Here is a 25,819-nt window from a genome sequence, read left to right on the forward strand (position 1 = left end):
ATCTTAGCTGTAGAGGGCAGTGTCACTGGCCCTCATATGTGGGATCTGAACCGGGGCCCTCTGGCATCCCAAGCCAGTTCTTAACCATCGCGCCATTTGGCCGGCCCTAGAGCTTTTTAAATCTTGTATTCTTAGATGTATACCATGTAGTTTTATTCTAGTATGGCCTTATCATAAAGCATTTTATCTCTTTCTCTTTTATTTTGGCTTTTTTTTTCTCCCCCAATACAAGAAATCTCCTGTACAGACAATAGGCGAAGAACAAACCCAGAACCCCTACACTGAACTGCTTGTACTGAAAGCTCATCATGACATTGTACGATTTCTGGTACAGTTAGATGACTACAGGTAAGAAATTCTATATAATTGTCCAATTGACTCCTGTTTGGAAAGAGTTTAGGGACTTTTATATTAAAAACAACTTCAACATTAACCCATCTTTTCTAAAAATTTAAAAACTGATCATTTGGTAGACATTGACCTCTGCATCTTGATGAAATTTGTATGTGAAGTCTTTTTTGCTCAAAAGTCAGGATGTCATATTTGGTAATTTGATGACTATTTTTGTTTGAGGTTTTTTGTTTGTTTGTTTGATGGGCTAGAAATATTTTTGTTAGCCCAGAGGAAGTGTATGACTTTAAAATAACTATGTTAAGGTGAACCTAAATTTGAGAAACAAATGTGGGAAATATTTAAATATCAGGTACCTACAAGGAATATGCTATTTTTAGTGGAGGGTAAGTATTTAATCTGAAATTTTTTGTTGATAAAACCCTTTTAAAATGAATATTATTCAGCATAGGGAATAGAGTAAATAATATAATAACTATAATGACAGGTGTTACTAGAATTATTCTGGTGATTACTTTGTAAGATATATAAATGTTGAATCACTGTACTACACCTGAAACTAATATAAAATTGTATTAACTATAATTAAAAATAAATTTAAAAATTCATACAAATGTACATTATTCTGTACTTCCTTGCTAACATGTATAATGTTGTGTTTAATATATTTGCAAATAGAGGTGAAGGTGTGTAGACCCCATGACTGTGGATTTAGCTTATCACTGATCTGTATATCTGTTTATTAAACCCTTATTCAGCTCTGTGTTTATCCTTTATAACATGTATCACAACAATTACACAATTAATTGTGTAACCATTTAGTATTTATCTTCTATAGGATGTAGACTTCATGAGAGTGGGGGCCATATTTTTCTAATTCACCACAGTATCCTTAGTACATGGCGCAGCACCTTACATGTAGCAGGTTAATTAGTAGATGGCTGTTAAATGAATTAATGAATTCCCAGACTATTACCGGTACATGTTGCTTGCCATCTTAACTCCCTAACTCCACTTGTGTTGTCCCTGTCAATTCTTCCACTATCATCTCTGTGTCTTTTGCCTTTGATACTTTTTTTTTTTCTTCTTCCGTTTTTGACTCCATGGGTTACTGCTACTGTGATTATTCCTAATTCTGACTGTCACGTCTCATGTCTATTAACCTGCCTTCTCTCTGCTTTTCTTATGTTTTTGGTATTTAGTTGCTCTTCCCATGTACAATGCAATTCTAACACTACCTGGAGTTAGGTCAGATTTTACAGGCTAGGGTACAGTCCTGCACAGCACTCCCCTCACCTCAGTCACCAGCTGCAGTCTCCAGGGTTTCCAGGCCACCCACACTTCTGACCAACGAGTTACACCTTCCCACTATCCCCCTAGGTTTGATAATTCACTAGAAGACTGACAGAACTCTGGAAAGCTCTATACTTATGACTACAGTTTTATTATGGAGGATGCGATCAGGATCAGCCAAATGAAGAGGTTCATAGGGCAAAGTCTAGGAGGGTCCCAAATACAAACTCTGGGTCTTTAGGATCTGTCGCCCCTCAGCACATCCGTGTCTGTCATAACGAGGAAGCTTACTCAAGCTTTGAGTGTTCAGATTTTTTTATTGGGGTTTCATACATAGGGATGAGTAAATTATGCCCCATGTGATTGAACTCAGTTTCAGCCTCCCTCCCCCCTGCAGTTTAGTGATCAGGCTGATATCTGTGGCTCCAAGCCCCAACTCTCTAATTATATGGTTCATATTTCCCACATGACCAGACCGCATCCTTCAATTGTCTAGGGGCCCTCCGCGAGTCATCTTGTTAGCATAAACTCAGGGGAGGTCTGAGGGGCCCAGCTTCCGTCTAGAAACCAGGGACAAAGTCCAGCCAAATTATTATACAACAACATGCTTCTAAACTTAACGCCTGAAAAGATTTGCCTCATATATATTACTAGCCTATCAGCATTATTTTCCTGTTGTGATATAAGCCAACCAAATCATAGCATGTTAACATAGTATAATATTCAGCCTTTTTGGTAATATTCATTGTTGGTATGTCTTAAGAGATACTCTATTTAGTGAGATCTTTGAAACTAAACATTTCTGGGAAGATAGACTGTTGGACAGCTAAAATTTTCTTGTACCATATTTTACCATAGTAAGTTGCTAGGTAGGTTAAAAAAAATCTCAAATAAATTCTTAGACCATAATCACTAATATTTGGGCCATAAGGAATCCTCAAATCATTTTGTCTAAGAAAGCTAAATAAAAAATATACAGTATACTTTTAGGATGTGGTCGTTAAATTTTTATATAGATTAACTATTAAGGTGCCATGTTCATTGCTATCCGTCCTCTGAAACATTCTCTTGGCTAGTCTTATTACATAGTTAGAGGAGGAATATCCAGAAAAGGTCATCTTGTAGAATAGTGATCATGGTTCAAATGCTGATATTTGATTATGTTTTTTCCCCAAACACAGGTGTTTGTGTGTACTTCAGTTGTTCAGTAATACAGTAAATGTTCTGTAAACAATAAAAGCCATAAATAATTATATCAATTATCTATTGTATTACTCTGTCAAATATCACCCCAAACTGGTGGTTTAAAAAATTGCTATATAGCAGTATGTTTAGCTCACCATTTTGCAGGAAGATGTTTGGGCTCGGCTCAGCTGGGTAGGTTTTTTTCCATCTGCACCAGGATGGACTTGGTTAAGTTCACAAGCATCTGGTCAACAGGTGGAATGGCTGGGGCTGGCTGGTCTCAGCTGGGATGACTAGGATCTCTGTCCATATGGTTGTTCAAGTGCTGTTCACATAGTGATCATGGAGTTCTAATACCAGCAAAAGGGCTAGCCCCAATGTAAAACTTTTCAAGTCTCTGTGTTGTTTGCTGCTGTTTCATTGGCTAAAGCAAGTCAGGAACTGGCACAAATTCAGTAAGTGGATAAATAAACTCTACCCCTTAATGGGAGAAGGAACTAAATCCTGTTGCAAATGGTGACATAGGGAGGAAGAATAATTTGCAGCCATGCTTGCTGTCCACCACAGTGAATCTAAATGTCTAGAATAGATGAAAAAAACCTACTTTTTGGCTTTTTCCAAAATTGAAGATGTTACTTCATAAATCACATTTACCGTATTTCCCCATGTATAAGACTCACCTTAATTTTGGGGCCCGAAATTTGAAAAAAATTGTGTTACATAAAGTTATTGAACTCAAGTTTTATTCATCATAAAATTCATACAACTCATCACTGTCAAAACTCCCAACTATTAGCTTGTTCTCATTTGTGTCTGATGACGAATCACTATCTTCATATATTGCCCCGTCCTCAGTTCCATCTATGGCATTTGAAATGCCACACTTCTTAAATGACTTGACAATGATCTACAACCACTGTATAAGATGCACCCAGTTTTTAGAACCCAAATTTTTCAAAAAAAAGGGTGCGTCTTATACATGGGGAAATACAGTAACTCTTTGTACCCAAGTCATCATTGTGTCAAATTTTCATGTAACCAGGTATGAAGTTTTTCAGTCAGTCACAGACCTGTAGAACTTTCAATCTGTGTTTTAAAAAAATTCAATTCTATAGTGTACTAAAAAAATAAATAAATAACTGAAAGAGTCATTATTGGTAACAAAGAAATAAAAAAATCTACAAACTATATAAATATTATAAATAGAATTAAGAGATGAACATATTGTTAACTTCATAGTTCAGTGTAGTGTTATCTTTACCATTGTATATGAACATTATTTATGTATTGTCAAATTACCAAAATACCCTAAATAAATATTATATTATTATATTTTTTTATGTTTTTATTTAGTTTTGTAGACATTACATTCTGGTTTTTTGGTCAGCTGTTGTAATCCAGGCTTTACGCTTCAGGTCTTTAGATAATATCAGTTTATTGAGAATTTTGCAGAAGGATTTTCTTGTTTTCTTGGTGGCTCAGCTAAAATCAGTGAGTGGAAAATTTTCTTAGATTGGTTTTTGAAGATACCAAATAAATCCTGTATAACCTAACAGACAGCTGCCTTTTCTTTTCTTCTTTAGTATTTTTTGAACATGAAGTGAGGGTCATATTGATTGGGAGATCACTAAAGAAGGCTAAGCCTCAGCAAGAGTCTTCTAAAAAATGGACTGTGCTAAAATTGCATGTAATACTCTAGCATTTGACACATTAAACTAAACTGAGTTCATACACATCTTAAGAATAGTTTTCTCTGTTGCTCATTTGACCATTCCTTGCTACTCCAGGAAACAGACAAGGTTATATAGGATGATGATCATGACTGGAAAAGAATCAGGTGAACCATGAAGTGCCAGACTGGAGAACAAAATATGCCCCGAGGAGGGCTGGTGAAGCTGTATATTTCCAAGAAAGTAAACAAGCTCAGTACAATTTGATATTTCACTAACAACAAATAATATGTTACATCTTGAAGAAAATAATCTTAAGCTAAGAATAACTTTGTCATTAATATTCAGAGAGAAGAAATCAATAGTCAAGATGATTTAGATCCTCCTAATACCTGGGTTCCCTGGGAAACAGACAATAAAATGAAGTTAAGCATGCAAAAAGGTTTACTAGAGAGAAATACCAATGAAGGGAAAAGGGAGAAGGCAGTATTGGACAAGGGGAGCTGTCTCTGATGTGACAGTCTATGCAGGCCCAGTGGGGAGCTCTGGAGGAAAGATGCCCTTCAAAGGAGGCCTATGTTGGATGGAAATAACTAATATGTTTTGCCCTGCTTCGCTTAGTCATTGCTGAGAGTCATCCAAGAATGTGTCTCTGGCTTTCCAAATGGCTGGGAAACAACTGAGATAGTATGATTTTGACTTGAAAGCTGAAATGGACCCTGCCTTAACAGCTGGAGGCAGATGACCACATTCCACACAGCTGGGCAGCTAGTCCTCTCTTGAAGCGGTTCCTGCAACTCAAGATATATACTGCCTTTGCTGTACAAACTGTAACTTGGGATCAGTAATAATTGATGAGAGGAAATTTCTCTTTACAGAAGAATTCAAGCTAGGAAGCATCTAGAATTGGAATATTGTAATTTTGCAACCTCTGATAGAATGATAAATTTAGACGATAGCTATTAACATTACACACACACACACACACACACACACACACACAGACTGCCAGAAATTATATTTCCTGGTGGAGTGTACAAATTGCCTATGAAGTGGCCTTACCAAATAGTCAAATTTGAATCCGATTAAGTCTCTAGATCTATCAATTTACTGGAAATACAGGGGACAGAGGTGTGTGTTAAATGACAACACAGGAAGGTAGCTAGCAAGATCTGGACTATGAGAAATCTAGAAAACGAACTCTTAATTGCAAGGAAAAAAAAAGGACTCAATAGAATTAACGAGATTTTAAAGATATATCAACTAATTGCAATATATGAACCTTATTTATAGCCTGCTTCTAATAAAATTAAAAACAATCAGGGAAATTTGATCACTGACTAGGTATGTGGTGACATTAAGGAATTAAATGTTAACATTAGTTGTGATGTAAAAGGGTCCTGAGAGACACATACTGAAATATTGTACTTACTGATGAAATGTAGTGACTGGGATTTGCTTCAAAATAATGTGTGGAGAGGGGATTGGATATGGTACAGATGAAACAATGCTGGCCATGGGTTGATAATTATTGAAGAAAGGTCATGAGTACCAGAAGATTTTTGGTTTTTTTTTTAAGATTTTTATTGGGGAATTGGGGGAAGGGGAACAGACAAGTTGTTGTTGTTTTGTTCTTCAGTCTAGTTGTGGAGGGCGTTGCTTCACTGGCCGAAGTTGGCACCATCATTGCGCTCCTCCTGGGCGAGGCAGATCAGTCACCGGCTTCTGGACGGCCGCTCACTGCGGCTGCTGGCCGCTCACGCTGGCTGCTGACTACACACAGTAGCCCATGGCAACCCACTGCCACAGGGGCTGCAGCCTACGCCGTCGCCGGCGACTCACGGCAGCCCAGCTCCAGGTTGAGCTGTTGTTCAGCATCTTAGCTGTGGAGGGCAGTGTCACTGGCCCTCATATGTGGGATCCGAACCTGGGCCCTCTGGCATCCCAAGCCAGTTCTTAACCATTGCGCCACTCGGCCGGCCCAGAGGATTTTTGTTTTACTCGTTCCACTTTTATATATATTTAAATTCTCTATAATGAAAAGTTAAAAAAAAGTATCTTTTTATAGAGGAAATAAAAATGTCAATTTAAAAGGTATTTTTGTTTCAGTATAAAATAAATCTTTTTCTTAGATATTACATGCAGAAATCACACAGATGGACATGAACGTATCAGCTTGATAAAGCAATAAATGGCAAAAAACTGGATTAAAGGACATAACATTGGTATACAACCACAATGAGTTTGCTAATACTTCACCCCGAGTTAGGTAGACTTATTCACTGAATCACTGGTACAACTGGCCATCAGCAAACCTTCCATTCACATGTAGGCTTACCTCAGAAACAAGAGCAAAGCAGAATGCTCCCTCTTGATGGACAGACAGATAGAAGACCCAGAAGGCTCTGAACTGAGCATGGTAAATTAATTCTCTCAAACGCATTTATTAGATCAGTCGGGGAGGGAGAGGCCAAGGGTCCTTCTCTAGTAGTAGAAGTTCCTTCATGCAAACTTGAGCTCAGGGAAATGGAGGTTCCTCCTAATAGAAGTCACAGGGACTTTTTGGTATTCTGATACTTGTAAACTTGATATGTAGTTGAGCTTTCTATTTATGATTTGGGGGAGGGGAGAATTTACCAAAGGTTTTATCTTTGCACATGACCATTTTATTTGTGAACTATAAAAGGACCTTAGTCATTCATGTATTAAAGTTGTGTTAATATATACATTTTTCTTAAGAAAAAAATTTTGGTGTTCAAGTAGATCTAATGAAAGAATCAGTGACATCAATGTTTGTGGCTCCTGAAAATGCTTTGATGTTCCCTTCACCTTCTCTTGTAAGACTCTAGCTATATACTACTCTAATTTTCTTCAAGTAGTTTTGGCATACAAGATAAAAAAAAATCTATTTTAAGTGAAAGCTTTGCTATTTTTCAGTTTTGTCTGGTTTCTGGTATTGTAGCATTTTTCAACTTTGTTTTATTGTAAAAAACATATACTATTTTAGTTGCATCATGTATTAGAAAGTACCTGTGGATTAGGTGGGAAGTTAGTTAACCACAGGGAATTTCTGTATTGTCATACTAATTTTCTATTTTTATTTTTCCAATTTGTTATGGTGATGCAGATATTGAATACAGGAAGGTTATGTTCAGGTTTTGGGGTTATACTTTTTATTATGTCCTCTAAGGTTACATTTGAATCTGTAGCACCATTGACTTAAAGTAAATTCACATGAATAAGAACTATTAAATGCACACTTAGGTAATGGACATAGGAATTACTTGTGAAAATATTTTATTTCATACAAATGTTTGTGAAACTTTGCTGTACTTTGAGCTCACAGTTGACAAGAATGAGAATACTTTCTCTGAGATGTTCAAAGGGAAGGTGTTTAAAGGGAATGATTTCTATAAGTTTAAAGAAGTATGAATGAGAATTCTCAATGGATGCATGATCTGGACCCTGTAACATTACTTAGTAAGGTAGACTATGAGCTCTTTAATGGCAAGAACTATCTCGTTGATTTTTACTCTTAGGATTAAATATATATATTTATTAAATATATGAATATTAAATATTACATATTATATATATAAATATATTAAATATATGTTAAATATATAAATATATATTAATATATAAATTTAAATATATATATATATATATATATATATATATGCAGTTCATAGCTGGCTGTCTCTAATACCGCTTCCTTCTCTCCTGTTCAAAAAAGCAAACCTTGATTTCAAGTGAATGAAAGTCATTATGGGAGTAACTGGGAATCTATTTTGATTCATTAAAGAATCATTTAAAAACGTGTGTACTACATTATGAATAATAAGCTACTTGATATGCTTACAGTGTGATTGCTGTATATCACTGTGTTGGGACCCTGCCTGAGAACAGTGCTTTCTTGATTTTATTGTAATGCAGTCACTATGATGAATAATCCTGTACAACAAATTACTTTTCTTGATAATGTTTGTGTCATGGATATATTCCTACAAAATATAGGTGATTGTTGCTTTATTTACAGTGATGGTAAAGAGGAGAGATAAGCTATAACTGAGTTCATCACAGCTCTTTTATTCATTCCATGAAATAAACTTTCCTTTATCTCTTTGCATTTCAAGCATTTTCAGTAATCATCATCATCATCATCATCAAAAGCCTCAAAAAACTCCCAAATCTTCCAAACCAAGAACACGGTATTTATATAATAAGACATAAGAGCCAAGAGGAGCAAAGGAGAGATCTTGGCTTTAAATAGTAGACTTAAAATATTTTTACAGAGAAAATAATAGAAACAATGAACTTATCTAAGGACATGATTCCTTTGTTCCACTCTTGGAATATCACTTCCCGTTAGTGAAGCTGGTCCTTAGCTTGGCTTCATGTCACTTAAGTGAGGGTTTAATCCTATAATTTTAAAGCAAGGAAGGACTTTAAAGATCACGTACAGATTCCCTCATTCTTACATTTCTTGCAGTTTATTCATTGTAACACTGTCAATGGTCTTATTTATGTTGGGGTCCTCAGTACCTGGCATAAAACCTAGACGGTATTTCATCAGTATTCGTTAAATTAGCTTAGAACTTAATCTGCATTGATATGAGTAAATCCAAATATCTAAGTTTTGATAGTTCTTAGTAATCTTAGTATTGAAATGTCACCAGTGATTTGTTTTTTCTTGACCTTTTTTCTCTAACCAGATTTGCATCTGCTGGTGATGATGGAATTGTAGTTGTATGGAACGCCCAGGTGTGTATTGATTGTGTGTGGATTGTGTAATAAAGACATGATTGTATAGTTGACTACACTCATAAACACTATCTGGAGATAGATCTGCGTATTAGGAGACTGAGACCAAGTAATACTTGAAAAGAGATACTTCAAATGAATTCATTTAAAATGGGGACCAATAATTCATTATAGAGTTTTTTTATTAAGATTTTTTCCTGAGAACCAAATGCCAAATTAAGAAAATAAAAGTTTTAATCTTATTGAACAAAATTTAAGTTATCGGTAACTATGCAGTGATTCTGAAAAGGAATCAAGTGTTGATTTTTGAGGGAGACACAATTTTCCTTTCAAAATTGTATGATGGCATGATATAACATGCTTCTCATGTTTGACTTCAATAGTAATATAATAAAAAGCTTATTTTTCCAAAACGATTTAAAGCTTCACTAAATTTCTCTGGGACCTCTCTCCCTGATTCTTTGATACACAAGTTATTCTCTTTTGACGTATTTATCTTATCTGTTTTGACTCCGTCAGATCCTCATTTTTCAATGGCTTTGCCTGTGGTTAAAGTAGTTCTTTAACATTATGTTCCCCATATTCATGAAATCCTGTAGCCTTGAAAGATAAGCAGTTTGTTATATTTACACTGTATTTTTGAATGTTTAGTATGGAAGTCCTTGAGAGACTGAAGGATGGGTGGGTGGGAGTAGCTGTTAGGGAGAGATGGAGTGGAGGCCGACTTGATGAGTGGTTGGTATGTTATTGGCTGTATGTATATATTTTTGTTTGTTTGTTTGTTGTTATGCTGACTTTTTTTCCTTCCACAACTTTATAACTGTGGACACTTAGATAACATACTTAGATAATGATGACTTCCTATTTTTTTCTACAGATTACTGATGTTTTTATGCTTAATTTATCCAGTTATATTATTAAAATCATGTGGAAAGAATATTCCTTTAAATTTTCTATAAAATATGCTAAAATAGTATTTTCTATTAAATAATTCAAATTGTTTATGGCTACTCTTTCAGCATCTGCTTAGATTCTATTTGATTACTTAAAGTTAAATGATAAGGTCTAAGTAATTTCACATAGAATGTATGTGTTTTCTACATGGTGATTCTTCTTAATGTTGCCAATTAAGATTATTTAAGTTGTGAAATATGAACCCATTAACATTTTTATTGGTATTTCAGACGGGAGAAAAACTTTTGGAACTCAGTGGACACACTCAAAAGATAACAGCTATTACTACATTTCCTTCCTTGGAAGCTTGTGAAGAAAAAAATCAACTGATCTTGACAGCCTCTGCTGATAGAACAGTTATTATATCCTTAAATCTGAAAGAGTGAAATAGCTATAGTGACCCAGGGGACCAGTAAATACATTATTAGTCTTTAGCCTCTTGGGGCCTGTCTGTACATCCCTGTTTTAGCAGAAATGATTTGTTCTAGCCTTCATAAGACACTTCTTAAAAGTATTAGGCATCTGAAAAATATTAGACTGGAAAAAGGCTTATTATTGAGGGAAACCCCATGACTTAAGCTATTCTTTCCAGTTACTGACATGTTAAGTTATATAAAATGGAGGAGATGGAGAAAGTGGGCTTAAAAATACTTATTATCTCAGTTTGTTTTTCTGTTTAGGGAAGTAAAGATGAGTTGGGCTGAAGAATAATTCACATTTTTTTCCTGCTTATTGTACAGCAAAAGAAATTAATGGTCCCAACCCATAGAAACCTTTTGAGCATCCCAGTCTGACAGAAAAGTGAATTTCCACCTGCTTAGTGTTTAATATTTAGTATTTAAAAACAAGTTTAAAAAAAAGTAAATTACGTTTGTTTCCCACATACTTTTAGGTAAAAATTTAAGATGTAACAGCATTAGTAAAGTTTATAAAGTACTTATGTGTGCCAGGCAGTGGTTTTACATATATTAATCCCTTTCATCCTTACAATAAGTATTTTTATTATTCTATTGACTGATAACAAAGGCAAAGAGAGATTAAGTAACTTGCCCAAGGTCACACAGCTGGTGTAGGCAGAAGGCAAGCAGTCTGACTGCAGAGTCAGAGTTCTGAACCATTGGGTAATACTGTCTTCATAAAATATTTTACTTTAACAAATTCAGCCCTTTAATATTTGTATGAGGAATTGGATTTGTGAAGGTCGTAGCCAAATGCTATGGATAACTGTAATCTTTCATTATTTTATTAAAAGATATCATATATTAGCTTTAAAAAGCCTGTGCTTATTTAAGAATTTTGTTTAAATAGCTTCAAGCATTAGTGAAATAAGCTTCAGAGCAAGCCCAAAGAAGTCAGTGCTTCCCGGTCTTCTGTGGAACCAAGACATACTTCATGACACTTCGAATGAGCTTATCACTTGCAGTGATTTCTAAACAGGTTGCCAGTAGGTGGTAACATTTCAATAAAAGACTGAAATGGGGATAAACTATATTTTGTGGTGATTATAATATTGCATAAAAAAGGGCATAAAATTCATTCATGTGTTTGTCAGAGTAGCTTTATTACTTCTCTATTTAGGCAAATATTTTATACACTACAGTTTTTTTTTTTGTTTTTTTTGTTTTAGTATCAGTATAATCTCTGCAAAAGTAGAATTTAAAATGCTTTTTTATTAGACCATTCCTGAGGTATTATAATAATATTAAGAGGCAATTATTGAAATTATTATTACAGTACAGAGATGAGTAGTTGGAATACTGTCAGTATAAACTTTACCTATAAATGGTAGTATAGAATTATTTCCTTTGCTGAATGACTTTTCTTGTTAAAAATAAATCTAGGCTGCATTGTTGGCAGTTCCTTTTACTCAGATAAATTCTAAATTTACTCTTCATGGGCCTTCACTATTAACTAACTTCATTAATTAAATGCTGAGGGTAGATTTTAAAATTTTTGTCAAGTGATAATCTTAAAAATTTGGAGATATATATATATAATATATATATATATATAATATATATATGTTATGTAAATGTGTCCTCAGATGTGGCAAAATATATATCTTACCATAGGAAATGGTGTGGAAAATTTGAAAATTATTACACCCCTTATAAGTCAAACTAACTTTGGACATTTTATGAGAGGTCCTCTAATTATTTTAAATATGTATGCAGGTAATAGGAATACACTGTTACTGTCTTTTTGAATCAGGATAACAGTAGTAAATTATGCCATACACATTGAGAGAGCTTTCAGTAAAAATTAATCGATGTAATAGTTTTTAGTATAAATACTTTATGTTAAATGCTTATTAGATTATGGTGGATTATTTTGGAGAATAAACCTTAAAATTTAAATGGTCACAATTTTTAACGCCTGTTAAAGATTCAGCTTTCAGATCATCCATTCTGTCGGCATTTCCAAATAGTTTGATAGTAAAATTTTCTTCAAACTAATTTTAGATTGTAAGCCTGCTATGACAAGTTGATGACTCACTATATGAATTAATTTTTGTAGTAATATAAGAACTAAATATTTTATGCTTTATTTTCCACCTAAATGTGTAGCATTTATGACTTAATTATTAGAACAGTTATAATTAAGATGTAAAAATACTGTTTAGAAATTATTTCTTAACATAAATTTAGGTATGGAATTGTGATACTGGCAGACAAGTTCAGAAAGTATCATACTTCCAGTCTACTGTAAAGGTAAGCTCTTACGCAGCTATTTTATGATCTTTTTGCCTCAGAAAATATTGTTTAGTAAGTTAGATGAAATTGCTTTTGTAGGTTTTAAAAATTATTTATTTCAAGCATACCTACAGTTATTTGCTTCTTCTAAGATAAGATTTTTGGGAGCATATATATTAAATGCTAGAATGTTTCCATTTGAAATTAGAGCAGGTGGCAAATATCTATAGCAAGATAAAGAAAAAGGTAGTACCAAGTATGTTTTTAGTAGGTAATTCTAGAAAGAAATATTACTTGCAGAATGACTCTATAGCAGTAGCTAGTCTGCTTCTTTATACTTTGAGCTAAAAACATAGAGTTATTTGTCCCTCAACCTCTGACTTCTATAAAGTCATAAAGATAAGACATGTCAGTTAGTTCCAAAACAAAATCATACGTGGCTAATTGGTTGCTACTGTTAGGTTCATTCATTTTACAAATATTAATTGGGGCTTAGTACACAATAGGAACTCTGTTAAATGTTGGGGAAACAAACTTGGATAAAACTTGGTTACTTTGATTCCTACAGAAGAAATTACCTTAAATATTCTCAGAAAGTGCTACTATTTTTCAATAATCTCAGGAAGCTTGGGGAAAGATACTAGTAAAGTGAGGTAATGTTTCCTCATTTGCTTTAAAGATAACTGATCTCTAATTTGGAGCTAATACTTTTTTTTTTTAAATGTAAAAAGAGTTGCTTTGTGCCAATAGTCAAGGTATTTCATTTTTTGTCCCCCAAAGGCAGCATCTCTGGTAGCCATCTCATACTACTGTGCTGTTCTAATTATCAATTTATTAAAGTCTCTGGGGAAGAAAATTCCATTTACTACTTGCTTATTATCTAATTTAACAATGGGCTGTCTTTGAAGAAGTCATTGAAGTATTGACTTCATCAAATCTCTATGCTTTATGTGATCTGAAAGATACCCCTTTTAAATTCCTTATAATATATTCTCACTTTCTGTCTGACATCATTAATTTTCAAATGAAAATACATGAATTGAAGGAACAGGAAAGGAGAAAAAATTTAGTATATTGGGGAAATTCCATTGGTGAACTGTTTTATGAACTGTTCAGTAAAAAGTATCTTATTCCAGTATGGTAAAAGTACTTTAAAAAAAAATTTTATTGGGGAACAGTGTGTTTTTCCAGGACCCATCAGCTCCAAGTCAAGTAGTTGTTTCAATCTAGTTGTGGAGGGTGCAGCTCCTTGGCTCATGTGGGAATCGAACTGGCAACTTTGGTGTTATGAGCCTGTGCTCTAACCAACTGAGCTAACCTGCCACCCCTGAAAGTACTTTTTAAAGGGGTTTTACTATAATGTTAATCATCTGCATAGTTGTATTTACTCCTGCTGTGATCCTGTTTCACATAAAAAATTGTTAAAAATAGCACTTCACTCATTTTAGCTCATTGATTCAGTTCTTGAACAGATAATTTACTAAATTCAGATCCCTAATAAATATAAGAAATACTATTATTTATTTTTTGAACTAGTAAAGTTTTTATGAGGGTTGGTATTAGCCAGGAGGTGGTGAAATTAGTATTTTTTTGCTGTTGAGAGTGTAAATTGATATGATCTTCTGAAGGCAGTTTGGCTTTATGAATGTATCTAAAAAAAAATGATTACATGAATTGACCCAGAAATTCAACTTCTAGCATACTCTTGAAAGGAAATAATAAAAAACTTGGGCAGAGATTTATGAACAGAAGTGTGTATTACAAATATATTTTATAAATGGACGATTGGCAGTATCCTACATGTCTTATAGGAAAATAGTTAAATTATGATAGATATATATCCTAAAAATAGTATTTTAAAAGAATACATAGAGAGTTTTGGAAATGCTAATGATAAGATGTTAGGTAACAAAAGCAGTATATTATCCTCAACAAAGTACTAGCAAGTCAAATCCAAAAACATATTAAAAGGATTACAAACTTATGACCAAGTGAGATTTATCCCAGGAACATGACGTTAGTTTAACATTTGAATAATCAATCAATGTAATATACCATAGTTAGCATAAAGGACAAAAACTACGATGATGATAATAGATGAAGAAAAGCATTTGGCAAACTCCAACACCTTCTCATGATAAAAATCGTCAACAGACGAGGAATAGATGAGAATTTCTTCAACTTAATAAAGGGCATCTCTGAAAACCCCACAGCTAACATGGTATTAATGGTGAAAGACTGACTGAATACTTTCCCCCTGAGATCAGGAACAAGACAAGGATGTCTATTCTTGGCATGTCTATTCAACATTTTACTAGAGGTTCTGACCCAGGACAGTTAGGCAATAAAAACGAAATAAAAGGCATCTATATTGGACAGGAAGAAATAAAACTATGTCTTCACAAGCAACATGATCTATTTAGAAAATTCTAAGTCCATAACAAAACTATTAGAATAAGAGGATATAGCAAAGTTTCAAGGTCCAATATCAGTATACAAAAACTAATTGTATTTCTATATGCTAGCGGTGAACATTCCAAAAATGAAATTAAGAAAACAACTCATTTACAGTAACATCTAAAAAAATAAAGTATGTACTTAGAAATAAATTTGAAGAAGATGTGACCTGTATGCCAAAAACTACAAAACATTGTTGAAAGAAACTAAAGAAAATCTAAATAAGTGGAAAGACATCCCTTATTCATGGATCAGATTTAATATGATTAAGATTGCAACACTACCCAATCTATAGATTGGACACAATCTCTACCAGAATTCCAGCAGGCTTTTTGTTGTTGTTTTGCAGAAATTGACAGGCTGATTCTAAAATTCATATAGAAGTGCAAGGGACCCTAGAATAGCTTAAACAATCTTGAACAGAAAGAATAAAGTTGCAAGACTCAAACTTCCCAATTTCAAAATTTACTACAAATTAATGCAATGTGGTACTCGCATAAGGATAGTCATATAGTTCAATGGAATAGAATTGAGAGTCCAGAAATAAAACCATACATATATGGTCAATTGATTTTGACAAGGGTGCCAACACCCTTCAATAAGAGAAAGAATAGTCTCTTCAACAAATAATGCAGGGTCAACTGGATAGCCATATACAAAACATTGAAATTGGATCCCTACTTCATGCCATATCCAAAAATTAATTCAAAATGGATCAAAGAGCAAAATGTAAGCTGAAACTATAAAACTCTTAGAAGAAATGTAGGAGTAAATCTTTGTGACCTTGGGTTAGGTACCTCATATATGACACCAGACGCACAGCAACAGAAGAAGAAAATGCTAAATTGGACTTCATCAAAAAATGAAAAGCTTTTATGCTTCAACGGACACCATCAAGAAAGTGAAAAGACAACCCACAGAATGGGAGAAAATATTTGCAAATTATATATCTGATAAGGAACTTGTATCCTGAAAGGATAAAGAAATGCATAAAGAACTCTTATAACTCAACAATAAAAAGACAACCCAATTAAAAATAGATGAAGAACTTGAAAGACATTTCTCCAAAGAAGGTATGCAAATGGCCAGTAAGCACATGAAAAGAAGCTCATCATTAATCATTGGAGAAATGCAAGTCAAAACCATGATGTGATACTGTTTGACATACATTAGATGGGTAATATCTAAATGACAGATAATATGTGTTGATAAGGATGTAGAGACATTAGAACCCTCATACATGGCTGATTGAAAAATACTTGATAGTTCATTAAAATATTAAGCAGTTATCATTTGATCCAGCACTCTGATTTCGATGTATTTCCAGGAGAAATGAAAATGTATGTCCACACAAAAACGTGCATGAATGCTCACAGCAGCATTATTCATATAGCCCAGAAGTGGAAATAACTGAAGTGCCTATCTGCTGCTGAAAGGACAAAACATGGTATATCCACACAGTGAAATATTATTTGGTAATAAAAAGGAATGCAGTACTGATATTAAACTTGCAGAGATTAGACAGGGTACGACCTCTTGAAATATAAACTGCTTGATTATTTCAACCCTTATTATTCCAGCAGTTTTAAAAGCAACCTCACCCTCAGCCCAGGCGAGACTTCCGAGCCTTTTTCTCCCCTTTCTTATTCTCGTGCTCTTGGCCTTAGGCTCACCTGAGCGATGGGTAAGGAGAATACTATTAAAGGTGTGTACTCTAAAGGGTTCTGCGGACCTAGAAACACTCACTTACCTGAATCAATAATTAGGACATACTAATTTGGAAGATACATAAAATCTAAGGTCATATTTTCAGTTTTATTTAAAAAGTAGTTTACTTTAAGCTTGTGTATTTATTACTGAGTAACAAATTACCTCAAAACCTAGTTGCTTGAAACAGTACTGACAGTGATTGTGGTAAGGCATAGAGAGCAGCTCCACTGGATGGTGCTGTGTCTCTCATGTTGCCGTCATCTGAAGGCCTGACTGGGGCTGGAGCTTCCCAGGGGGCTTGCATGCTTGGCAGGTCAGTGCTGGTGGTTGTCTAGAGGCCTCACGTCCTTGTGGATCTTTTCTCATAAAGCTGCTTGTGTGTGTGTATTTGCTTAGAGTAGGTGACCTAAGAGAGGGGAAGGAGGAAGCCACTGTGTCTTTTATGTCTTAGTCTTATAAGTCACACACCTTCCCTTCTGCCATATTCATTAGAAGCTAGTCACTTAGTAGAGCCTGCATTTAAGGGGAGAAGAATTAAATTTCACCTCTTGATGGGGCGGGTGTCAAAGAATTTGGGGACATTTTAAAACCACTAATGGATGCTTGCATTTCTAAACTAATATACATTTCACATGAATTTTGCAGTGTTTAACTGTTCTTCAGAGACTAGATGTTTGGCTGTCTGGTGGGAATGACCTATGTGTGTGGAACCGAAAATTTGATCTCCTGTGTAAGACTAGTCACCTTTCTGATACAGGTAAAAAATAAATCAAGGTAATTGTGAACCATGATTGACAGATTCTAAAAGACACAATGAATCTTCATAGAGACCCTTCATGCACAAGGGGAAGGGGATTTTTCTTTTTAGTTCTGAATCTATAACCTGTAGCCATATTTTTCTATTTTGGGTTAAGGGTTGTGTAACATGTATTTCCATCACAAATTGCAAGGAAAAGACCCCCTTCTCCTCCTTTTGGCTTCTCTGTCCCTTCTAACAGAATTTCTCAAAAGTGGTCAAGAAAAGTCTTTTCAAATATGCTCTTGGGCCGTGTTCCTAAACTGAGTTTGATGAACATGTTGATACCTAGAAGGAGACCTTCACAATAGCATTTTTTTCTTTATTTTGGGGGTCATGGACTTTGAATAGATTCCTAACAATGACCTCATTTTACGATTGGTTTTACTAAAAAGTGCATTCATGTGCAAACTTACTAACAAAACTCTATTTTCTCAATTCCGTTGACATATATTTTAACAGAAAAAAAATCAGTTTTGACTTCTGTTGATACCAAGGATCTTAAAAAATAAAATCTATTAAAAATAAAAATATTTAAGTATACATGAGTAAATTTAGATGACAGTAACTTTGAAGTCATGTGATACACTATTAACTATTTTCATTTTTAAAAGTAATCAAATGAACCCATGAGCATTCCTGAAATGAATATTAAGCATATTGTTGATGTCTTAAAGGTAGTGGGAGCCCTGTGAACTGAATATTCAGTTCATAATTGGAACTAGCTTATCTCTACATAGATAATATAAAATATCCGGAAAATAACGTGATAGCTTAGCAAAACTATATCCATAACTTCCCAGAATTTACAATTTAACCTTTCAGTTTAACATTTGACCACTAGTAATCTTGTTTTAATTTAGAGTGTATTTTCATGTGTACTATTATCATGAGTTATAGCTCTTTATTTACGTGTACATTTTTCTTTCTGTTTCTTACACTAGCCTGTGGTTATCTGTGAATTTTATTCCATGATTATTAGTACAGGCATACCTTGGAGATATTAGGGGTTTGGTTCTAGACCACTGCAATTAAGCGAATATTTCAATAAAGGAAGTCTCACAATTTTTGGTTTTCCAATGCATTTAAAAGTTATGTTTACACTATACTGTAGTCTACTAAGTGTGCAATAGCATTCTGTCTAAAAAAAAAATGTACATACCTTAATTTAAAAATCCTTTATTGATAAAAAAATGCTAACCATCATCTGAACCATCAGTGAATTGTAATTTATTTGATGATGGAGGGTCTTACCTCAATGTTAATTGCTGCTGACTGATCAGGGTGGTGGTTGCTGAAGGCTGAGGTGGCTGTTGGAATTTCTTAAAATAAGACAACAATGAGGTCTGATGCATCGATTGACTCTCCTTTCATGAATGGTTGTAGCTAATGATGCTGTTTGACAGCATTTTACCCACAGTAGAAGTTGTTTCAAAACTGAGGCCCATCCTCTCAATCCCTGCCACTGCTCTATCAACTACATTTATGTAATATTCTAAATCATTTGTAGTCATTTCAACAATCTTCACAGCATCTTCACCAGGAGTAGATTCCATCTCAAGAAACCACTTTCTTTGTTCATCCATAAGAAGCAACTCCTCATCCTTTGAAGTTTCATCATGAGATTGCAACAATTCAGTCACAACGTCAGGCTCTACTTTTTTAATTGTTTTAAAAGGCTTTGCTCTTTTTTTTTTTTAAAGATTTTTTTTTTTAACTGGGAAATTGGGGGATGGGAACAGTGCTGGGAAATTGGGGGAAGGGGAACAGACAAGTTGTTGTCATTTTTGTTGTTGTTGTTCTTCAGTCTAGTTGTGGAGGACGTTGCTTGCTTCACTGGCCCAAGTTGGCACCATCATTGCGCTCTTCCCGGGTGAGGCAGATCAGTCGCCGGCTTCTGGATGGCTGCTCACAGTGGCTTGAGGGCCACTCATGCCGGCTGCTGGCTACACACGGTAGCCCATGGCAACCCACTGCAGCAGGGGCTGCAGCCTACGCCGTCGCCGTGGACTCACAGCAGCCCAGCTCCAGGTTGAGCTGTTGTTTAGCATCTTAGCTGTAGAGGGCAGTGTCAGTGGCCCTCATATGTGGTATCCAAACCAGGGCCCTCTGGCGTCCCAAGCCAGCTCTTAACCAACGCGCCACTCGGCTGGCCCCAGGCTCCACTTCTAATTCTAGTTTGCAATTTCTACCACATCTGTAATTACTTCCTTCTCTGAAGTCTTGAACCCCTCAGTCATCTATGAGGTTTGGAATCAACTTCTTTCAAACTCCTGTTAATTCTTCCCACGAATCATAAATGTTCTTAATGGCATCTTTTGGGTTGTCGGAAAAGTCATGACTCATGTTTGCAACAGATGGCACTAGTTCATTTTTGGAAGTACTAAAGTCATTTGCATCTATGTTATTGCTATGTCATTTGACAGCTGACAGTTCCAGCTTCATTCTAAAAAAAATTGAGTGATTTGGTTGAGTTTGGGAGATTTTACAAGTTGAAGATGGAAGACCAAACTGCATTTTTGCCATATTTTACTATTTTACTTTCATAAAGGGAGAAACACACGTCAAGCTTGTGAAAAGTTGCGTCAAGTTTACAAGAACATCATGCTCTACAAGAACGTCAGCGCCAATGATGGTTCACAAAATTCCATGCTGGTGATTTTGATCTCAATGACGCTCCTTGGTCAGGGAGGCCCACCGAAGTTGATGACGACAAAATAAAGGCATTGATTGAGTCAAACCCACGTTACATGACACGAGAGATTGCAGAAACATTGAACATCTATCATTCAAGTGCTCACGACCACCTGAAGAAGCTGGAATATGTAAGCAAGCTTGATATTTGGGTTCTGCATGAACTCAAAGAAGTTCATTTGATGGTGCGTATAAACATCTGCAATATGCTCGTTAAACGTGAGGAAAACAATCCTTTTTTGATGCGACTGATAACTGGTGATGAGAAATGGATTGCTTACAACAATGTGGTGTGCAGATGGTCTTGGTCCTGACGTGATGATTCTCCTCAAATGACATCAAAAGCAGACATTCATCAGAGGAAGGTTATGCTCTCAGTGCGGTGAGATTTTAAAGGTGTGGTTTTCGAGCTCCTACCAAGGAACCAAACAATCAATTTGAATGTGTACTGTCGGCAATTGGACAGTTTGAACAAATCCATCATCCAGAAACATCCAGAGCTTGTTAATTGTAAAGGAGTTGTGTTCCATCACGACAACGCGAGACCACACACAAGTTTGATCACCTGTCAAAAATTATTGGAGCTTGGATGGGATGTGTTGCCACACCCACCATACTCGCCTGACCTTGTGCCGTCAGACTTCCACTTGTTTTGCTCTCTTCAAAACTCCTTGCGTGGTATAATGTTCAATTCAGATGAGGCTGTAAATTAGTACCTTGTTCAGTTTTTCACAAATAAAGACAGGTCCTTCTATGAACGAGGAATTATGAAGCTCACTGAAAGATGGCAAAAGGTTATCAAACAAAACGCAATATATCATTGATTGATCTTTGTTCTTTATATAAATAAATGACCTTTGAAAAACATAGACAAAATACCTCATGACTTTTCCGACAACTCAGTAGAATGGTGAACCCTTTCCAGAGGTTTTCAATTTACTTTGCCCAGATCCATCACAGGAATTACTATCTATGGCAGCTCGAGCCTTACGAAATGTATTTCTTAAATAATAAGATGTCAAAGTCAAAATTATTCCTTGATCCATGGGCTGCAGAATGGATGTGTTAGCAGGCACGAAAACAACAATCTCTTTATACATTTCCATCAGAGCTCTTGGTTACTAGGTGTATTGTCAATGAACAGTAATATTTTGAAAGGAATCTTTTTTCTTTTTTTTTTTTCTGAGCAGTAGGTCTCAACAGTGAGCTTAAAACCATGCTGTAGACAGAAATTGCTGTAATCCAGGCTTTGTTGTCCCATTTATAGAGCATAGGCAAAGTAGATTTAGTATAATTTTTAAGAGCCCTAGAATTTTTTAATTGTTCATGGTAAATGAACACTGGCTTCAACTTGAAGTCACCAGCTTCATTAGCATCAAACAAGAGAATCAGCCTGTCCTTTGAACCTTTGAAACCAGGCATTGACTTCTCCTCACTAGCTAAAAGTCCTGGATGGCATCTGCTTCCAAAAGAAGGCTGTTTCACCTACATTGCTAACCTGTTGTTTAGTGTAGCCACCTTAGCTAGATTTTCTGGATAACTTGCTGCAGCTTCTATATCAGCACTTGCTGTTAACCTTGCACTTTTGTAATGGAGATAACTTCTTTTAAACCTCATACACCAATCTCTGCTAACTTCAAACCTTTCTTCTGCGGCTTCCTTACCTCTCTCAGCCTTCAGAGAAGTGAAGAGAATTAGGGTCTTGCTCTGGATTAGGCTTTGTCTTAAGGGAATGTTGTGGCTGGCTCGATCCTCTATCCAGACCACTGAAACTTTCTCCATATCAGCAATAAGGCTCTTTTGCTTTTTTTTTTTTTTTTTGTCATTCGTGTATTCACTGGAATAGCACTTCTAGTTTTTTTCAAGAACTTTTCTTTTGCATTCACAGTTTGGCTAATGTTTGGCGCAAGAGGCCTAGCTTTTGGCTGACCTCCATCTTTTGACAAGCCTTCCTCACGAAGCTTAATTTCTAATATTTGATTTAAAGTGAGAGATGTGCAGCTCTTCCTTTCACTTGAACACTTAGCATCAATTAGAGGGAATTAATTGACCTAATTTGAATATTGTGTCTTAGGGAACAGGGAGGCCCGAGGGGGGGGGGCGAGGAAGAGTGACCGGGAACAGCCGGTCGGTGGTGCAGGCAGAACACACGCAGCATTTATGGATTAAGTTCGCCGTCTTATATGGGCACAGTTCATGGCACCCCAAAACTTACAGTAGTACATCAAATATCACTGGTCACAAATCACCGTAAGTATAATAATGAAAAAGATTGAAATATTGTGAGAATCACCAAAATGTGACACACAGACACATAGTGAACAAATGTTACTGGAAAAATGGTGCTGATGGACTTGTCCAGTGCAGGGTTGCCACAGACCTTCAGTTTGTTAAAAACAATATCTGAAGTGCAGTAAAGTGAAGTACAATAAAAGGAGGAATGCCTGTACGTAGGTTGAGAAATATTGAAATCAGGGCTAAAAAGAAACTTTTGTATGTTAATGAAAATAACCACCTATTGCAATCTTTCTTTCTTTTGCAAGTTATCTTTGAGCACTATACATTAAGTAGTCACAGTATTACTCTGTTTATCAGTGTCTCAAGAGATAGAATCCTTTGTGAGACTCCATTGCAAAGCTTTGAAAAGGCCACATATGTTACCATCAGCGAGCTTTTCATGATTTGGGTTTTCCAAATTACAGGGTGCCAGGTAGTTAGCAGTGCCTGCTGTTAGACCCTTACCTCATGACACTCCTTTCATAAGCCTTGCTTGATTTGTGGCCTACCAGGGCTTTTAGGGGCAGTTCTTCTGTATTTGGAAATAAACAAAGATAATCTTAGTGTGATGCAATGGAAAGAGCCTTAACCTTTCCAATAATATGTTCTGTGGTTCTGTATATTAAGTTGCTGCTACTGGATTATTGAGTTTCCATTATTTTCACTTCACAAGTTGATAAACATTTTTTAACAAGCTGTTTTCTGCATCTAGAATTCTCTTCTTTCTACCCCTTCCGTGTCCCCACCCCCCACGACTCTCCTATCTCCTTCACTTTTTTATCTTGAACTGCCTACCCCTCCCCTTTCTCCTCCTCTGCCATGTCCTCCTCCTCCTTGAACTTGGGAAAATACAAAACATATGTTAAAACAACCCTATGTGGAGAAAAGGTTTTGGAGAGAATTACTCCCCAAATTACAAGAGTGCTAATCCTTTGATGGGTGGGAAGGTAAAGCAAACAAGTAGAATATTTTCAAAATTTGCATATATGTTACAAATTACATATATGTATATATATAACATATTTCATAATTGAAAAATTAACTTTAATAAACAGGGTTTTTTGCCTATACATGTTCTGAATCTAATATATCAATTCTTTAATTCTCACTGACAAAAGTAATAACTGTAACATATGTTACAGAAGTAATGGTTGCCTTTAAATCATTTCATGATTCAGCTATAAAAAGATTCTCTGAACTTTATATTTAAATAAATAGGTGAAATCTGGTGGCATGTTGAATCTGGTTATTCCAGTAAAGCAAAGAATTTTGTAAATGTATTAATTGATTATAAACATGCTATTTCAAGGCCACTTTCTTAGCTGTTGACCATTGGCTAACTCATTTACTGCCAGGGAGCCCACTCAGGATTCTTAAAATTTACATTGAGGAAAATGCCAATTTTACATCTCACTTGAGCTAGCCATCTTGTAAATGGTGATGATGATTATCTTAAGGGATCCCTGGTAAGTAAGTTCACCACAATAGTAAAAATGTTCAAAGAGTATATCCTACCCTTAATAAATCAATAATGCCTTCCAAAGGTCTCACCTACTTTTCACAAAATAATTTTCCATGTGTAAGCAAGCAAGGAAGTGTGATATAGCAAATTGTGTGTGCTTTATTGTTACTGTTCCCTTTATGGGAAATGACTGACATAAAGCTGAGAATGTTTTTGTTTTTGATGCAATCCATGAAGAAAGTAATTTGACCTTTGTTGTATATATTTTTGAAGGGATCAGTGCTTTGATTGAAATACCTAAGAACTGTGTTGTGGCAGCAGTTGGCAAAGAATTGAGTGAGTATGACTCTTTTTCTCTCTTTTTTAAAAATTTTAAACTAGACTTGTATACACATTTTGGAAAGACTAATTAGTATTTTATTTAAGGGACATCTGCCCCTGCCCCAATCTTTGTCTCCTGGGATTGTTGAAGTGATATGGAGACTTAGACCTTTTTAAGATGTTGGGTCAGTTTTTGTTCTACACTTGGTCTAACATAGTCAAGTAGGGCAAGGTAACCCTGCTTTTCTTATGCCAGAGGCGGCCATTTGCATTCCACAGTCCTCTTTGTTGCTGATTCATACTCATACGCTTATTTAGCAAAGATTTTAACCACATGAAACTACTGTCAACATTCTGTGAACTAAAAACTTGAGTTGGGAGGGCTGGAGGAGGATTATTTTGGGAATTCACTAAGGCAGGGACTGTGGAGTTTTTGCCTCAGGAAGCCACAACGGGGCCCATCTTCTTGGGGGGAGCTTATGCCATTTTCCTCTGAGAGTGGGATAGCAGCGGGAGGGGTAGCAAGAGGAACTTTGTACATGTATTAATTGAATGTGAATATGCTATTTGAGGGCTGCTTTCTTAGCTGTTCACTGTTGGCTAACTAACTCATTTGCTGCCAGTAAAGAAAGCCTTTTGTGCTCACTGCCTTAAGAGTGAAGTTTGGGTGCCAAGAATTGATAGAGTAAGCGTGCTTCTTAAACCCTGCTTTCTTCTTGAAAAAATTTTCTAATGTAGCCCACAGGGCATTTGACATTGCTTGTGACACTTCTGGGACCATCCCTGGGATTTGCTGTGACCGTCAGTTGGCGTGTTTGCAAATGCCACTGAGACATGAGCTAATGGTTCACCATTTATTAACTGCTGTCTGCAGACACCACCACTGTGCTGTGAAGTTTTCTTTCTTTAACTGATCTTTTCGCGTGTAATAATGTCTGAGAAGTAATTTTCTAGACCCTGTGCTTATCCTTTGTTTTCATAGAGTAGTTTCTAAAAATATAATTTTGCCCTTATTTTTTTCTTTTTCCTTCCTTGCAGAAATTCAGTTTTCCAGTGTTCTCCATTGAGCTAGAAAGATGCTTAGTTTTTCCCTGCCTTTCTTCTCTTTTTTTTTAAAGATTTTTATTGGGGAATTGGGGGGATGGGAACAGTGCTGGGGAATTGGGGGAAGGGGAACAGACAAGTTGCTGTC

At 35.6% G+C, this 25,819-nt stretch overlaps 1 protein-coding gene across 3 annotated transcripts in view; it reads left to right on the forward strand.

Annotated features, from left to right (window-relative positions):
* WDR41 (WD repeat domain 41) overlaps positions 1-25,819 on the forward strand; it is a 51,735-nt gene that overhangs the window by 2,706 nt on the left and 23,210 nt on the right. For all 3 annotated transcript variants that reach the window (XM_019641030.1, XM_019641029.1, XM_019641031.1), the window contains exons 2-7: positions 233-348; positions 9,215-9,263; positions 10,448-10,579; positions 12,866-12,928; positions 17,723-17,834; positions 24,580-24,642. In XM_019641030.1, the coding sequence (XP_019496575.1) occupies positions 233-348; positions 9,215-9,263; positions 10,448-10,579; positions 12,866-12,928; positions 17,723-17,834; positions 24,580-24,642 (535 nt within the window). The remainder of the gene's footprint in view (positions 1-232; positions 349-9,214; positions 9,264-10,447; positions 10,580-12,865; positions 12,929-17,722; positions 17,835-24,579; positions 24,643-25,819) is intronic.

This window comes from Hipposideros armiger, unplaced genomic scaffold (assembly GCF_001890085.2).
Source record: "Hipposideros armiger isolate ML-2016 unplaced genomic scaffold, ASM189008v1 scaffold_55, whole genome shotgun sequence".
Classification (NCBI taxonomy): Eukaryota; Metazoa; Chordata; class Mammalia; order Chiroptera; family Hipposideridae; genus Hipposideros; species Hipposideros armiger.